The sequence below is a fragment of the Podarcis raffonei genome, chromosome 2 (assembly GCF_027172205.1).
Source record: "Podarcis raffonei isolate rPodRaf1 chromosome 2, rPodRaf1.pri, whole genome shotgun sequence".
NCBI classification, from domain to species: domain Eukaryota; kingdom Metazoa; phylum Chordata; class Lepidosauria; order Squamata; family Lacertidae; genus Podarcis; species Podarcis raffonei.
The window spans coordinates 79,157,645-79,175,589 of NC_070603.1; the positions used below are offsets into that span (position 1 = coordinate 79,157,645).

At 43.4% G+C, this 17,945-nt stretch overlaps 1 protein-coding gene across 5 annotated transcripts; it reads left to right on the plus strand.

Annotated features, from left to right (window-relative positions):
• Nucleotides 1-10,236: 10,236 nt before the first annotated feature.
• On the plus strand, nt 10,237-17,606 carry CNBP (CCHC-type zinc finger nucleic acid binding protein). Of its 5 annotated transcripts, none has more exons than XM_053377707.1 (5): nt 10,237-10,418; nt 14,624-14,743; nt 15,221-15,313; nt 15,449-15,647; nt 16,464-17,606. In XM_053377707.1, the coding sequence occupies exons 2-5, from the start codon at nt 14,641-14,643 to the stop codon at nt 16,579-16,581; spliced, it is 513 nt and encodes a 170-aa protein (XP_053233682.1). In that variant the 5' UTR covers nt 10,237-10,418; nt 14,624-14,640; the 3' UTR covers nt 16,582-17,606. The 5 variants fall into 5 exon arrangements, with proteins under 5 accessions (XP_053233682.1, XP_053233678.1, XP_053233679.1 ...); XM_053377703.1 differs by having other exon boundaries at nt 15,221-15,312; nt 15,445-15,647; XM_053377704.1 differs by having other exon boundaries at nt 10,237-10,403; nt 15,221-15,312; nt 15,445-15,647.
• Nucleotides 17,607-17,945: the final 339 nt, after the last annotated feature.

Sequence of the window (17,945 nt, forward strand, 5' to 3'; positions counted from 1 at the left end):
TTTGGACTGAGTTGTTTGTGGAGAGATTACACGACTGTCATCTATTTAATGAGCATTCATCCTATTTGTTTGTGGGGTGGTGAAGCAACCTTCTGCCAAGCGTTATCCCACACATTCCAGTGCATTTTCTCATCACTTTCCTTATTGCAAGAAGTCTGATCTTTTAGGGAAGCAGGTTTGTTTTGCAAGAGCTCAGAATCAGCTTCCACTGTGCAGGCTGACTTTGGTGGGATGTGAATGAATAGAGCTTCCCTGGTGGGGGGAGCACCATTCTGTGGTTTGCCACAGGGGCCCTGCCTGTTACTCTTCAGCAATTGTTGAATTCCAGCTCCATTGGCTCGAGGCAAATGTCCAACGATCAAGGATTATGGAATTGTAGTCCAACATTGGGAATGCTATAGGTTCCCTAGGTACAGGGGTGTACCTAGGAGTTGGCTAGGTTGGCCTCTGCCAAGGGCACAGGCCAGTGGCAGGGATGACAAAATCATGCCTCTCCACTCTGGCTTGGAGTAGCTATGAGCCCACCAGCTGGGCAAGGTGCACACGCTCCTCTGGTGCCTCGGTGGAGGAATCCTGTCACTGGCGTGGGGTGTCACAAGTAACAGGGGGCACCAATACACCTCCTTGCTAAGTGCACAAGGGAGCCTTGGTATTCCTCTGCTAATGTAAAGGCTGTATTTCTCATTGCAGTTTAAAGGTTACACCCATACCTGAAAGTATGTTCTGTTGCAGTGTGTGAAGAATAGTTTACACAGTTTATATACGCTGCCTTCGCAGCAATGGTGCCCTCCCTGTGGAACGCCCTCCCATCAGATGTCAAGGAGATAAAGAATTACACAACTTTTAGAAGACAACTGAAGGCAGTCCTGTATCGGGAAGTTTTTAATGTTTTACTATGTTGTTTATATGTGCTGTAAGGCACCCAGAGTGGCTGGGGAAGCCCAACCAGATGGGTGGGGTATAAATAATAAAATTATTAGTGATCTTGTTATTAATTGTGACAAAAGTCATGCAAATGACAAAGCTCCAGAAAAGGAGGGGCATATGTGAGGCATGCTTGAGAGACACTGAAAGGACAAGTTTGCTGTTACCTGGGACACTGATTTGCTCTGTGTCACTACCCTTCATAAAAAATATGGCAAGTGAGCTACAACGTGCAACAACATGTCCTTTTGAAATGCTGACTACCCTCTGCATTCCACCTGAGATATGTGACATCTTAGTTTTATAGCTGATGCTAGCAGATAAAGCATGATATTCCAAGTTGATAAGCTGTTGGGCAGTGTTCAGCTTCAAGGTGGGATGTGCACCCCTTTCCACTCCACTTGTTTCATCCACTGGGAACTTTGAGAGAAAATGCTGAGGAAAGTCAATATGATTCAAAGTGGAAGTGCACGGAAACATTAGTTCTTTATTGGCCATCTTTCACATTAAAGTAACGGCAGCATTCTGTTTTCACTACAGACTGTTTACATGATTTACGCTACTTACTTCAAAAAATGCTGGTTCTAAAACTTAATTTATTGTTTGTTTGTAGGGGAGGGGTGAAAGGAAGGAGTCAACATATGTCCATGCTCAGAGGTTTACTAAACCCATTGAATTGGTTGTCTTTAAATGGCTTGCATTAAATATGCTTGGCAGGGTCCCATTTAAGCTGCTATAGAGACAGAACTCTGCACTCAAATAGCTTTACATCACACCTCACATTCCCTGTAAGACACCCCTTGTGATTCCCGTTGTGCTCTTTTCTATAAGATTTCCTGTGAGTGTATAGCACGGGAAGGGGGGGCAAAGTACACATTGGAAGGTGCATCCATTTAAAGCCCCAACAGCGGCCACTTTTTGTAAAAAATAGCAGTTTGGGAAGTGGAACATTTGGGGTGGAGAAGTGCCAGTAGCGGAAAGTGCTTAATTCTTTCCTTCAAAATGTGTAAACATGCAAGGGTAAACATGCATCAGGAACCTTGGTGGAGGAAGCAATTTTGAGTGAGAAAATGCTTGCAAGAGAAGAATTAAGCATCTCCTTCCTCGCCCCTTCTTTGCTCAGAATTGCTCCCTCCTAAAGATCCTATAATAAAAATAAAAGAGGCCATTGTTACTTACAGTTGTGTGATTTGATCCAGTAATGCCCCCAAAGCTCTAGTATAGGGGTGAGAACCTTTCTCAGTCTGAGAGCCACATTCTTACATAAGCAACATTCCAGGGGCCACATGCGAGTAGTGGGTGTAGCAAAAGTAACCAGACAGACACCACTGCCCATCTAGGCAAACAAACTTAACTATAATTACAGTTCAACGAGACATTCCAGCAAGGTAAAATATTGTAGAAGGGCAGAGAACAGGGGCATTGAGGGGTGTGGCCTGGGCCATTCTGAGGGCCTATGGATGGAGACCTATGGAGAGCTGCATTTGTCCCGAGCCTGAGGTTTCCCACCCATGCCATATGCTTATCAAGTTTCTGCATTTCTACCTTTCATCAGGGCTGACTCAACAAAGCTGATGCCTCCTGCATTATTACTCATGGAGGGTGTGACCCCTAATTCCATAACCCCAACTCTGCATAGCTGGTGACCTACTTATGGAATTGATCTCATAATCCCTGGCTTCCTGACCTTCTATTGACAGCATTTCTTGCAATAATAATTGCTGAGGTCAGACAGTCTGATTCAAGTATCATCTTTTCTGTTTTAAGAACAAGCCAGTGGCTCCTAGCAAGAGAAGTCCCCCTCCCAAGGAGCCCATTTGCCATCACCCACCAGAACAGAAGAGAACAGGTAAGATTTGCTACAGTTGTAGAGTCTTCAATACTTGCTGACTTTCTACCTCTTGGCTTCTGCTTTCTAATCTCATGAGACTTATGGCTAGTTGGTTCCCAAATTACTTTTCCTCACTTGCTCAGAAAGTGAATGCTGGGACCTGAAAAGAAACAGGTCAGACGGTTCAGTGACAGCAGCTTCTGCAAAATCAGTTAAGTTGGAAGAACACGTTTTTTTCTTGTTCATCCCGACAATCCTGTTTAGACAAACACAAACACAAACCCTTTCCCTTTTTACTGTTTTGCTCTCTGTTGTACAGTGTCTGGCTAGCCCACACCTCTTTATTAACTGACAGTCTGGTGAATATGAGTGCCAGGTGGGGAGAAAGGAAATTGGAATAACTTTTGGCAGAAGTGGATTTAAAAACACACACCATATTATTTGGACAAGCTGGTAGGTATTTTGAACTTTCTGTACTTTCTGTAGTTTGTCACTTTGGGCAAATGTCCAGGTCAGGAATTCAGACATAAAGCAAGAAAGTCACTCAAGAGATCTGTGACAGGTTTATATATATTGTTTTATTTATCAAAATTTATATACCACTTGATTGTTTTAAAACCTCTAAGTAGTTTACAATAAATATTTAAAATATCAATAAAAATTGTTTAAAATAATTAAAAATAACTGAAATTAACAGTAAGAACATTTAAAACACATTGACATGTACATGTCTGGATAGACTTTCCTAAACAAAAATGTTTTAAGCAGCCACCAAAGAAATTAGTCCCCGTGAACAATGCTGGATCAGCACTGGTAGATCTGACCTTACATCTAAATTCTCATTTCTCTTACATCCCTTCCTGCAATTTCACCGCTTCGTCATAAAGAAGCACAGGGGAAAAGTGTCTGTTGCCAGCTTTGTCATAAGGAATGGCTTTAATTGTAGGGTGGAGAAGCTTAAGGTACCTTCCCAGGCTTGTGTAATTGGAACAGCTGTATCAGCAGCTGTGTGGCGTATGCAAAGACAGATAGATGTGTACCTTCCCATTTTAGTTTCATTCGATATCTTGTCTTGGACAACTTAGTTGTGATTAATGTCATAAGAGATGAATGCTTAAAGTTTCCCACCCCAAATGTTATTGTTTTATTTTGATGGTTTTGATGTAAATCATTCCCAAGATTTTTAACATATTCCGTGGTACAATTTCATAGGCAGAAAGCATATAATCAAACTGCAGCAGCCTTATTCTCCTATTTTATTTTATTTTTTAAAAAAAACTACTTTGTGAGTAGGTGGTTGTGAGCAGCATAGGAGAAAATGGTTGGGGTGTTTATGGCTTTATCCAATTCTCTACTCTAAATGCCCCAAACTACTTTCCACCCTTTGTTTGCTCTCATAAATGTGCTTTTAAAATCCAACAGGGGTAAAAGCAGCAGGCAGGGTTGGAATAGAGAAGCAGTAGTACCTCCTCCTACTTCTTGGCTCAAAATTTACCCCTTTAGAAGTGCTTTTACCTGGGAAAATAAAAGGACCATAGGATCCTGTGACCATGGGTCACAAGTGTGCATGCAGCTCCCAAGCTGTCTGTTGTTTCACCACTTGTCCTTTATTTCAGCCCTTTTATTTTGCACGCGCTGTGGGTAAAAGCCTCAGCGCCTAGGGCTTGCTGATCGAAAGGTCGGCGGTTCGAATCCCCGCGGCGGGGTGCGCTCCCGTTGCTCGGTCCCAGCGCCTGCCAACCTAGCAGTTCGAAAGCACCCCCAGGTGCAAGTAGATAAATAGGGACCGCTTACTGGCGGGAAGGTAAACGGCGTTTCCGTGTGCGGCTCTGGCTCGCCAGAGCAGCGATGTCACGCTGGCCACATGACCTGGAAGTGTCTCCGGACAGCGCTGGCCCCTGGCCTCTTAAGTGAGATGGGCGCACAACCCCAGAGTCTGTCAAGACTGGCCCGTACGGGCAGGGGTACCTTTACCTTTTATGTCGGCAGCCATGCATCTTAATCATTTTTCCAATTCCAGCACAAGCTATGTACCCAACCACACATGACATGTGCTAATTTAAAAAAATTATGACAGGCAAATTAGCCTAGTTTAATATTTCAGTGGGCTCCATTCAGTTTCCTCTCGGTAGTTTTTGTTTGTGTGCAGATGTACAGGATTCAACATGTTTTCTTTTCTTTTCCTATGGAGCGAACCAGCTTTTCCTGCCTTCTCAACACATGTATTTATCATCTTATTGAATGCTGATCTTAGTCATCTATCTTCTGTCACCAAATCATCAGGCAAGCCCTTTAACTTGTTTATTTTGTAAAGTGTAGCATGAAGTATATTCATTAAACATTGGTTTGTGGCTTTAAAAAGAGAGGGGGGAATACATTTTAAAAGGGTTGCAAAACAACTCCAAAATTGGAGGGAGAGAATGGCTGGTTCTTGTGGCATCACAAACCTATTAAGTCTTGTGCACAGCTGACTTCTGCTGAAAACTGGCAGGACTGGTATTCCCTGAGTTCAGCCATGGGCTGGGGAACGTGAATGAACCAAATATGTTTCTTAAGTGGCTCCACTGCTAAAACAATGCATATTAGCATTAATCCTTTGCCTTATTTATTTAATATCAAAGTATTTAGGAACATAGGAAGCTGTCTTACTAGCTGGCAGGCCTCTCTGTTGTTTCCAGGTTTCAGGCAGGGCTCTCTCCCAGTCCTATCTGGATATGACAAGGACTGATCCTGGGACCTTCTACATACAAAGCAGATACTCTATCACTTAGCTACAGCCCTTCTGTATTATACCTTTCCTTTTTGACCGGGGGGGGGGGGGAAATCAAGATCACTAATACAAGGGGCCTTGCTGCTTCTCTCTCTTGGTGTTGCCTTCAAAGTGGCTAGTCCCTGACAGAGTAAATAAACTTTTAGAGCATGCGCTCTTAAGAAACAGTGGACATGCAAACACTTCACACTGACTGAATGTGCCAATGCCATCTAGCATTATTTTTCTCCATATAGTCATGCAAAATGTCTGAGAAACCACGACACATTGGACCTTCTCAGAGAACGCTATACTGACCATAAAGGGCTAAGTATGACTATTTTCCAAAGCACTAGATCCAGAAGCATAAAAACATTTCAACTGCAACTTGTCCCTCTCAGTTGCTTTCCCCCTCTCATTGGGGGGAGTAGGGAATACAGGAAGGGAATTCTATCAGAAAAATGGAGGAAAGATACACACAACCCTTTCCCCACTGCTTCTCTGCTACATATCACCCCCTCCTAAAGTTGTCTGTTACACGCACTTATGTGCAATGTAGTTAAGCCTCCAAAAATAAATATAAACTTGGGTTTGTTAATGGTTTGTTGACAGTTTCTCATACAGCAAACAATGCATCTAACAGCAATACTCCAGCAAACTTCCTGCTCCTCCTCACCCATCAAAACATAACCCACCCTTCTTCCTTAAAGAAACAAAAATAGAAATGGAAAATTAAAAATACTATTAATAATAGCAACAATAGCAACAGAAATATTTCTCTGTGTCCCATGCATACAATTATATATATCTAGAATTATATAAATTGAAGTGGCCATCCTTCTGCATTTTACCAGATGGGACCCTTTTATGAGCAACCAGCAGCAGGAGATCATCCTACAATACTTGGTGCCACTCTAAATTTTCAGTGCCTCAAGATTATTCTTTTAGCTAAATAATTCCCTCTGCCAGTCCCCATTTATTTTATACATAGACAGCTATTGCATTTACACCAGTAATTTCTAAAGACACAGTCAAAACTAAACTTACTGCATTCTAGTTTGAACCACTTTCCAAAAACTGACAACATCTGGGCTTTGCTAAAGCAAATGAATTAAATCTGCTTGCTCCAACTCACACCTCCAGCACCTATCATTGGTTTGAATACTCACATGCTTAGACCATGCCAACATCCAATTAACCTTCTGCAAAACATTTTGCTCTATTAACTTTAGGCAAAGATCCTAAGGAAAACTTTATATTATGTACAGCTGACCTCCAACATGCTAGCTGAAATTTATTTTTGAGCTCCATATTTCATTTAAATCTGTCTGATCTAAATTAGAGATTAACCTGTTGTGCATCATAGAATACAAACTTTTGCTGGATCTCTTAAAGACCACCACTGCATGTGCTTAAACTGCATATGTAACTCACTGCTGTATACTGTATTAAGAAGGCTACACATGTGCAGTGGGAGAGTCCACCATTATGGACTAGTGCTTCAGAACAATTTGGATGATGCTTGTTGTTTGCTTTTTGTTAAGCTGTGAATTCTTGAAAACAGGTTCCTTGTTTGTTGATGTTCTTTATGTTATGAAGGTCTGATAGTTTTAGCTTCTGAGTGCGAACCCTTCCAGCCAGCATTAAGACCAAGCTCAGAAAAAGGGTTTTGTGGTGACACAACCGGAAAGACAGAATTTTGGGAGGGCAGAGCTGAGTTCTATTAATTTCATAGCATTTATGTAAATTGTATAATTTATGTAAAATCCTTATGTACTACAGTATTGTTTGATGTTTGAGAGCTTTATGACCAGCTGTCACCCTGTTGCAGACAGTGACCTCACAGAGAAGGTGACTATAGAAGTCCTTCAGGAACCTCTGGACCTTAGCTGCATAGTAACAGGCACTTTCAGAGGTCATTAATGCTCAGCTTCCTTTGCTTCTGATCTGTTTTGTTGACTCTAGATCCCATCTCCATACTTATTCATCAAGTATGTGGGGTAAAATACCTTTACATGATTGAACATATCATAGTTGTAATATGGAACCACATGTATGCCCCAGATTGATTATAATGCCAACAGCCCTAGATTCAAGTGGTCCTGCTTTGGCTCCAATCTGGTTGGCACAGAGGCAAAAAAGTTGCTGAGGTTGGAGAGAGGGTGGTCACCTGGAAGGGGGACTAAGGGACTGTACAGTACTGCTCTACTGTTCATGTGAGAAGAGGCTGTTCATGAGGCATTGGGGTCCTGAGCAGGCATAAGACGTTACAGGTCAACTTAACACTTTTAATTGAGCCAGGGGAAAAATTGGCAGCTCATTCAGTTGTGCCAGAATTTGAATTCTATGTTCAGACTGCCCTGTCCTGGTCAACAATCTGGCTACCAAATTCTGCACCTGCTGCAGTTTCTAAACCATCTTTGAAGGCAGCTAAGGTATAACAAAGTGCATTAATCCAACCTAGAGGTTACCAGAGCATAGACTGGACTTCTCCAAGACCCTTCCCTCTGCAGGGAGGTGGGACTGATTCAGATGGTATGCCCCTGCTACTTAATGGACCCAAATGGTTTCCAGAGAGTGGTAGGAGATATTTTACCCCATGTTGATGGCCTTTCAGCTGATTCCCTGGTGATCCGCTGGAATACGGAGTTAACCAGGGCTATCGACTGTCTGGCTCCGAAGTGCCCTCTCCAATTGCATGGAGCCTGGACAGCCCTGTGGTTTTCCCTGGAGCTGAGGGCAATGAAACAATCGTTGAAATGGCTAGAGCGCAGGTAGTTAATTTTATTGTTATTTTTAATTTTTAAAAAATTATTGACTTTTCCCAGTATGTATTTGAAAAGTGGTACATTTTAAAATACAAAAACAAGGTTTGAAATAAATATTATGTAATTAAAGTTCTTCTAACCCAAACTATAGATAATATTCACTTAACTTTTTAATCCACTACTCACTTCCAGAGACCTCTACTTTTTAAAACTCCCAGCTATACACCCTTTTCTGATTCTGCTACTAACCCTCTGCTTGTGATTTCTCATGCTCCTAAAATGAGACCAGGACTATTTTTAGTATATAAAAGTATGCAAAGCACTACAGCTCCTCAGCTAAGCTGATGGAGCTAAATTGTCTTTATATTTTTATTCAAATGTATGTGGAAATTTAGTCACATGAGGTTTAACTAATTTATTTATTGATAATCTATTTGAGTAAATCTTTCTTATAGTGGTATCATTTCTGTCTGCCCAAATGTCATCCACATGACTCACTCCCTAAAACTGCATACTATCCTTATATAGAATTCAACAGATAAGTATAATTGCACTGAAGAGGGCTTTTAAAAAAACAACCAAAAAAACAACCACCAAACCCCACAACACCATCCTTTACAAAATGCTTTAAATCTTTCTGCACTTTCAGAGAATCACTAGGGCAATAAGGGAACCCTAAAGTGCCGATTAGCTGCTGCTCCTGAGCCACATTTTTGCTTTTCTAAGAATTTGCTGAAACATACCCCGTATGTTGTCATCCCCCAAACTTGTGTCCTTTCTGCACTTATCTGCACAGCAAAGCCAGAATCATTGGCAACCCTGTTCACATGCAAGGGGTTGTAAAATACATGTACTGTACTTCTGGTTGTGTGCAAGTTTTTGCTGTAACCAATAGAATTGACAAGCCCTCGCCTCTATTTGAAACCGCTCTCCAGTTCAGCTGGTTGATTGGCTGCTGCAAAAATATTCCAAACTCTGCTGGCTGCTCTTAAGATTCTCCCTTATCCATCCATATGATAGTCTAGGATTGCAGCCTAAAAGTGTTACAAATGTTACTCACTTGTTCCACTCAGTCCACATGCCTTTCCAAAAAAAGGAAATACGAGATGATAAGCTGCAGTGGCAAAACTAAGAAGACATTGCCTAACTGCTGTTTCATATATTATCTGGCAGAAGATCTTGGCTTTGTCAGCAAGTTTTCACTGCACGTGGGAGTCTCAGCCAGTTGCAGTTTCTCACTGGTGAAATTAATTTCAGGATGCTGTTTGCGAACTGGCGTGAGCTGGCGACATTCGCACGTTACACTGTGGAACCCAATCCTTTGCCTTTTCTATATTTTGTTATTAAAAATTGTATACCGCCCTTCACCTACAGATCTAGGGCGGTTCACTAAGGCCCACTAAGCTTCCCTGCCGATAAAATGTGTGCAGGAGTGCAGCCTTCAGGCATCCTGAGGGAAAATTTAAAAGTAACGCGGAAAACTATGGATGCCGCTCCTGATGTATTTTTGTACGCTGCGACATTTTTCAACAACCCCGTGGAGCGCCTGCCGCAGCCCTCAGAAGTGCGACGCCGCACTAAGACGGCAAGGCGCCGCCTTTCCCAATTCAGGTGCGACAACAGGGCTGCCGGCGAACGAGCGAGCGCCTCCCGCGGAAAAGCCGAGAGGCCGAGAAAGGCAGCGAGCGGGAAAAGCGCCTCTCCTCGCGCTCTCCCCTCCCGCCCACTCCCTTTCTTCGTCCCTCCCCTCGGCTCACGCTAGGAGAATGAACGTAGGAGATTCCGGTAGGCGGACTCCTCCCCCCTTTCCACGGTGCTGATTGGCCCCTTCCAGCCCTGTCGTCGATAGGCCACGCGGAAGAATCGGCGGGCGGCCATTGGCCGGGGTGATCGGAATTAGGGAGCCGTGCGCACATCAGCAGGGAGGGTGCGCGGGGTCGTGTGCAAACCGCGTGTGGCGCAGCCAGCAGGGACTCAACGGCAGCGGGTGGAAAAGAGAGAGAGAGGCCAAGTCAAGTCGCGCGCACGCGGAGCAGCGGAGGGGGGGCAGGAGAGCAGGAGCGGGGAGAGTCCATCGCCGCGCGGGGGAGGTCCAGCTTCAACCGACGACAGAACCGAAATCGAGAGAGAGGTAACCCTCGGTGAGGTAGGCCGACGGGGTTGGCGTAGTTTGAGGGGGGGATTGAGTGAGGAGAAAAGCTCTCTGGGCGGGGTGAGGGAAGGAGGGCGCTGGCTCGTTCCGGCCTACTGCGCGGGAAAAGGAAAAAAACACCGTACTCGGCCGCGGTTATTTCTGAGGAAGACGGGAAGAAGGGCTCGCTGAGGGCGCTCTGTGGTCGACCCCCTCGCGGGAGGGCTGAGGCGGTTGCAGGTAGGTGGGCTCCTCGTTCCCGCCTTCTGGGCCAGGAAGAAGACGGGGGCCACCTCCCGCGCTCGGGAGGGAGACAGGGCGGGCGGGTCCTGCCCGTCACGAGAAGCGCTCGTTTGGTCTGGGCCCTGTGCAGGCCCTGCGCGCCTGCGCGTGAGATTTCAAACGGGCCGCGAGGGTTGGAGTTGGACGCGGACACATCATGAGGCGGAGGGAGAAGAGGCCTTCGCTCAGCACGCGAGGCTGCTCTCTCCCCCCCCCCCCCCACGGCCGCTCCCCATAACAGTGTCGTCGTGGGAGCGTGTCCTCGTGGGGAGGCTCGGGACCTCAAATCGAGGCGTTCCGCCTGGGGCCGCCCTCTAGCTAGTTCGGGAAAGGTGCTCGTCTCCGATGGCGGCGCCGCCGCCGCCTTCCCCGCGCGTCCTCCACGTGTTCGGCTGAGTAACTCGCAAGAGGAGCCAGCTATTTAGCCGATCCATTGTAATTCACGGCCGTGTCTGTGACGCTCGAAGATGGCGTGTGCTGCTGTCCGCCCATTGGTGAGTGTAGCGCGCTCCTCGGTCGGGGAAAGGCGGCGCGCCCGACCCTCCGTTGGAAAACAAGCCCCTCTGGCTCCAGTGGGACTTGATCTCAAGCAAGGCGGGTGTGCTTGCAGCCTTGAGACGTGGGTGAACCGCTGATAATTCTGCGAAAGTGTGATGCACTGCTAGGTGCTTTAAGTAACACGGGGGACAAGCACGGTGCTTGGAGGACTTGACAGTGTAAAATCCAGTGGAGACAGCCAAGGACTTTATTGTAGTATTATATCACTTGAGTACTATTTAAAGGAATAGGCTGAGGAAGAGTTCAAATGAGCCAAGCAGCCTGTGTTCTGATGGAGAGGTCAGTTACTAAGGAACAATCTGAGAGGAAGCCTGAAAAAGCAGGTGACTTAAAAAGTGGCACCAGAGCATTATTAACCAGAACTACTTCTAAAGTACATGTAAATCTTGCACGTTGTTGATTCTGTTGCTACTGCTAGGGCAGATCATAACTAAATACCAAATTCCCAGTTGAATCCCGGCTGAAGCACAATTGTGAATTTTGTGTAACAGATGCTCTTCACTACTTGGTAACTGCAGGTCCTCTGAAAGTAAGGCAGTGGCATACTTGTGTATGTCCTGATCTGGTCAATTTATAGTGCTCAAGGAAGTTTATATTGATGCAGGTCTCAGTTGCTTATGCTACTATAATTTCATTTGCATTTAAAATGTTCTAGGATTATTAAGTGTTTGTAGCAGGTTTATACTGTTGCCCTTTAGAAATTTAACATATGTTTACTTTGTCGTTTAAAGCATTTTTATGCTGCCTCATAGAAAAGTTATCTGGGTGACTTAAATTGCTTAAATAAGATAAGAATTGAATACAAATAAGGCATAGAATCATGAAATCAAAGACAATGTAAATATAACAAGCACAAGTTATTGCACCCCCAAAACTAAAACAGATTTAAAAACAGATGCCCAAGCTACATAATTTATTTAAAAGCCTTGCCTAGTTGGAGTGTCCCTTTGGCTGAACTGTTAAAGCTAACTATTAAATAAATATACTTGTGTGAGCTCCTAAGCCAGTGGTGGCCAAACTTTTTCCAAAGAGGGCCAGATTTGATGAAGTGGAGGGCCAACCAAAGTTGAGCTTTTTTAAGGATTTTACCCCAGGAAATAAACTGCCATAGGGGCCGGATTAAACCGACTGGCGGGCCATATTAGATACCCGAAACAGACTTTGGACATGCCTGTCCTAAGCTGTGCTGGGTCTTGACCTTTTCAATGGCAGCTATTAACTTACAGAACTAAAAAATCTGGGCAAAGTCTAATGTGATAAATGTGGGACAAAAGGTGGAAAATAATTGCTTCATAGTGACAATAAAGATTTCATCAAAAAGGTATCAAATTGTGTTTATAATCATTTTCTGGTAAATTTCTCTTCATTGCCTTCACACTGCATTTCAGAAACATTCTGAGTGCCTCTCACCATAGTGCGAGTTGGAAATCTGATCCTATCTATTTCCCATGTTATCCCTGAGTATTAGAGAACTTGAGCATATTCCTATAATGTAGGCGTAGTTCACCTAAGGGCCGCATGGGTGGTTGGTGAACAGTTAAGCCACTTGCCATTGGATATGGCCAAACGCAGTGTAGGGCTGGGCTATTACCATACACTCTCACTATTTCTTGATTGTGATGGGGAGAAAGGCATCTTCCATCTCCTATGAGTGCTCTCTGCCATTTACAAGGAGTAGAAGGCACATGAAGATGATGCTTCCCATCACAATTGAGCTTACTCCAAGGCAGCAAAATTTGATGGTGGTCAGGAAATGTTGGGGGTGGGTGCCTTGGGCACATGTGATCATTGTTAGAAACTCAGATGTGTAAGCTATGTGCCAAATGGCTCCTTAAATTATGGTTACAGTCGCCAAAACAGAATTCCTAGTTACCATTTTGGGGCCAGACTGCTCTAAAGTCATATTTTTAAATACAGCATTTGGTTCCTGAAATTCATTCTGATTCTGCAGATAAAATATAACAGATAGAATTCTACAGCATGTGTTGCTGGTGTGTGAAAACAAAGATCCAAGGATCCCCAGGTGTGCAACTCCAAGATGGTGGAGGTGTCAGGCATCATCCTAGTGCCTGGGCATCTTCACATGGTCGCAAGTGGCTGATAACCAGGTGCAAAATGCGCCTGATGATTTCAAACATTGCCTCTGATGGATCACATTGTAGGTTTGTGAGGGCTGCATGTGGGACATGACTCATGAATTGCCCAAGTGCTATACTGTACTGAGTTATTTCTTATTTAGCAACAGGCAGTAGTTTTATAAGGCACAAAATTTACCTGCTATTAATAGTTCATGGATATAAGCTTTTTCTAACACAGAGATGGGTGTCTATATTATTATACTGTGCACCTGTTTGCCTTCTCTGGAGTCATTGAAATGGTGCAGGAAGGGGAGATTTATCTTGAAAGTAGAGAGAAGAAAAAGTAATAGGCTAAACTTGGAAGGATGTGACATAAGGCATCAGAGATTTTTACCTCATGTGGTTCCTGGGGGGGATTATGTGTTGGAAAAATAGTCATGGGGATGGACTATACCTAAATGGAGCAGAGGGAAGATGAATGAACTAGAATTAATGAAAGGATAAGAAGGTATAGGAAGAGGTTTATGCGAAAGGCCAAATGAGGCAGTATGTGGGAAGAATTGTGGCTTGAGAGAAGAACTGGTGGAAGAGGAACAAAGGAGACAAAAGATAAGTCAGAGCCAGTATAGAGTGGAGAAGAGACACTAGTTGGGTGCTGACAGCAGCCTATGTCATATTTCAATACACACTCTCACAGGATGGACACCTGTACCCCTGAGTTCCAGGAAGAATATGCCAAATAACTTAATAGGAAGGAGCTGACTCTTAAAATGTGACAGGAAGGGCTTAGGTGCTAGTTTTTGATTCATATGAATTGTATTGGGTATTCAACCCTGCTCACGTGCTGCTCACATTGGTAGCAGATAAATATCTTATTGGGTGGAGAAGAACCAGCTGCATCTCCTGAGCTCTTGGGAATAAAGGGAAGGGTGGGGAACTGTTACATTGCTTGGACTCCTTGTATGGAAGATGAAATAATGCCAAAATAATGATGGTATATAAATGTAAACAATGAAATTAGTACATGAGCAAAGTCAGATAAAGAAAAGTGAGGTTCAAAACAGTAATTTGTAACAGGTAGAGTTGGATGTTATCCTCCATGTTAGGTTTAGTGTATAGCCATTGGACTTAATATGCTGTATTATTAGAAATTTTGGGTTGTGTCAATACTGTGAAAAATGAAAGCAGTTTACATTTGAACAGTATTTATAGGTAGTTTACAAGTTGGCATCAAGCACTTCAGCTCTTGTAAATATTATCATATAATTACATTATTCTAACAACATTTTCCCTCTTTTTTAGGAAACCTAATTGCAGCAATGAGCAGCAACGAGTGCTTCAAATGTGGGCGTACTGGCCATTGGGCTCGGGAGTGCCCTACTGGAATGGGTCGTGGGCGTGGAATGCGAAGCCGTGGCAGAGGTATTTTCCCATCCCCAAAGCAAATTGTACAAATTGAAAGTAAACATTAGTTAGTCTCTTTTAACAACTCATTTGGTAGCCTAACCACAGCTGCTAGGAATTCCATGTAGATGAATAAGTAGGTATGTGGAGGGAGGGACTGATCACTAGTCCTTTAGGTTTTGAAAAGAGCCACAGAGGAAGAAAAGTTTTCCTCCAACACAATAGCGGAAATGCAATGGAAGGGGCGAGCAGAGTCATTCCTTCTCTGCCAGTATCTCTGGGAGATGTCATGATTGGTTTGGTTTGGTTTTTTTACTGACCAACTGGTTTTTTGTGGGCTTATTTACACAGCTGCTTTAATTTTGTTGCTATTTACAGTGCAATATAGTGAGAAAAAAGAAATTGGTATGCTCTTTTTTGTCCCATTATGTGATTTAACTATGGTACATGTAGTACCACCACTGAATTGTTAAATGACTTTATCTTTCTAAATAGGCTTCCAGTTTATGTCATCATCACTCCCAGACATCTGTTATCGCTGTGGTGAATCTGGTCATCTTGCCAAGGATTGTGATCTTCAGGAGGATGGTAAGTATTTCTAAAGTTTGGATGGGGAGAAACATTGCCAGTTAATTATGGGACGTAACACAATGTTAAGCACATATTCTGCAACTCTCTCCAGGTTTTATAGTCTTGTTTGTCTCCTTTTTCTTATTGTGGAAGCCTGCTATAACTGCGGTAGAGGTGGCCATATTGCTAAGGACTGCAAAGAGCCCAAGAGAGAGAGAGAGCAGTGCTGCTACAACTGTGGCAAACCTGGCCACTTGGCTCGTGACTGTGACCATGCAGATGAGCAGAAGTGCTATTCTTGTGGGGAATTTGGACACATCCAAAAGGACTGCACCAAAGTGAAATGCTATAGGTAAATCAACAAATGTGAATATTAATCCCATTATGCTGACCTTTAGGTCTCTTATAAACAAATTGTGTATTTACAATAAAATATATGGGGTTAGTTAACATTTGGATTATTTTTTTTGCAACGGTTTCTACCGTAATAAAATTTGTTTATTGATTTTCTTTCTGTGTCCCATTAAATTATTTTGTGCTCTTATCATAGAACTCGTGATTTGTAACTTCTCAAGTTGCTAATACCTCATTGCTCACTTGGGTAAACTCCAAAATTTTTAGGGTCAACTAGGTTTCAGTAAGGGTATGACTGTACAAAGGACGCGGGTGGCGCTGTGGGTAAAAGCCTCAGCGCCTAGGACTTGCCGATCGAAAGGTCGGCGGTTCGAATTCCCGCGGCGGGGTGCGCTCCCATCGCTTGGTCCCAGCGCCTGCCAACCTAGCAGTTCGAAAGCACCCTCGGGTGCAAGTAGATAAATAGGGACCGCTTACTAGCGGGAAGGTAAACGGCGTTCCGTGTGCTGTGCTGGCTCACCAGATGCAGCTTGTCACGCTGGCCACGTGACCCGGAAGTGTCTGCGGACAGCGCTGGCCCCCAGCCTCTTAAGCGAGATGGGCGTGCAACCCTAGAGTCTGTCAAGACTGGCCCGTACGGGCAGGGGTACCTTTACCTTTATGACTGTACAAGCGTAGAATGAGTTTATTTTGTGAAGAAGCTGAAAACATGGGACATAGGAATCACGTCTGCAATGTCCCGAATACTATACAGTAGTGTTTCTATGGATGTACTTTGTGTGTGGGACTGAAGTTCTGTCCTGTCTGATTGCAGGTGTGGTGAAACTGGCCATGTAGCCATCAACTGCAGCAAGACTAGCGAAGTCAACTGCTATCGTTGTGGCGAGTCAGGACACCTTGCACGGGAATGCACAATTGAGGCTACAGCTTAACTGTTTTCCTTTGTCGCCCCTCCTTTTTCTGATTGATGGTTGTATTATTTTTCTCTGAATCCTCTTCACTGGCCAAAGGTTGGCAGATAGAGGCTATTCCCAGGCCAGTGAGCTTTACTTGCCGTGTAAAAGGAGGAAAGGGGTGGAAAAATCGACTTTCTGCATTTAACTACAAAAATGTTTATGTTTAGTTTGGTAGAGGTGTTATGTATAATGCTTTGTTAAAGAACCCCCTTTCCGTGCCACTGGTGAATAGGGATGGATGAGTGGAAAGAGTTAAGTCAGACCAGCAAAGCCTCCCTGGGTTCCATGGAAGTGATCATATGCAGGAGGAAAACAAACTGGAAGTGTCTGAACTTCCACACTAACTAATTACAATAATGGCCTTGGATTATCTGACCTCAATAACTGTTATAACACCGAGTATCTGTATCAGGCCTTACCTAGAGCGTATAGCTAAGTGGGATAAACAAAACAATGCACATGCCTGTTAATGGCCACGAGAGTGAGGGAGAAATCGAGAACTGAAGTAACAGTAATACAATAAGTGAATGTTTAATATGAGATAACAAGGTAATGGGAAACATTAAATATTTCAAATTAAATCAAACCCAGAACATCAGTGCTTTAGAGCATACACAATTTGGAGCTATTCAGGACTTGCAAAGAAATGCATTTTCACAGAAATCAAGATGTTATTTTTGTATACTATATCACTTAGACAACTGTTGAGTTTCATTTGCTTGTAATCAGTTTTTAAAGTCAGATGGTAAAAGCAATTGAAGTCCTAGAATATAGAAATGTAATTTTAAACTATCAATAAAGCTGGAGGAGGAAGGGGAGTTTGGCTGAAGTTTTTTGTTTGGGGTTTATTTTTCAGATACATAGTACAAATTAACATTACAGAGGCAAATGTGGAAGAATAAAAGCTGAACATTGACTATTGTACCACAACTGTATTATACAAAGTTAATTGCTGTATCATTTAAACTGTAGAATTGTCAAATACATCACTTCAGCAGCAATATTTGCATTCTTTTTTCTCTGCATAGATTGACAAACCGCAGAATGATCAGTCATTAGGAAAATGATTTTATATATAGTATTCCTAAAGATACTGTCCAAGAACACAATTATATATCTTGTGTTAAAATCCTGTAGTCTTTCAAATTGCACATTAGGAAAACTACATTATGGACAAAGTACATTTTGTGGTGGAGAAAGAAGTATGTGAAGAGTACATTTCATTCAAGTAATCACATGGAACTAGCAGTGAAGGGGCAAACTTGTAGGTGTGTGCCCCACCCTCGCATTTACCTGTGGTACCAAAGGTGGCTTATATCAAACCAATAAATGCTGTCAGC

What these genes read in the sequence shown, in the direction of transcription:
- CNBP (XM_053377703.1), top strand. Translation starts at nt 14,641, where the DNA reads ATGAGCAGCAACGAGTGCTTCAAATGTGGGCGTACTGGCCATTGGGCT. An exon ending in ATTGTGATCTTCAGGAGGAT is followed by an intron (nt 15,313 to 15,444) that starts GGTAAGTATTTC and finishes TTTCTTATTGTG; the next exon opens with GAAGCCTGCTATAACTGCGG. An exon ending in ACCAAAGTGAAATGCTATAG is followed by an intron (nt 15,648 to 16,463) that starts GTAAATCAACAA and finishes GTCTGATTGCAG; the next exon opens with GTGTGGTGAAACTGGCCATG.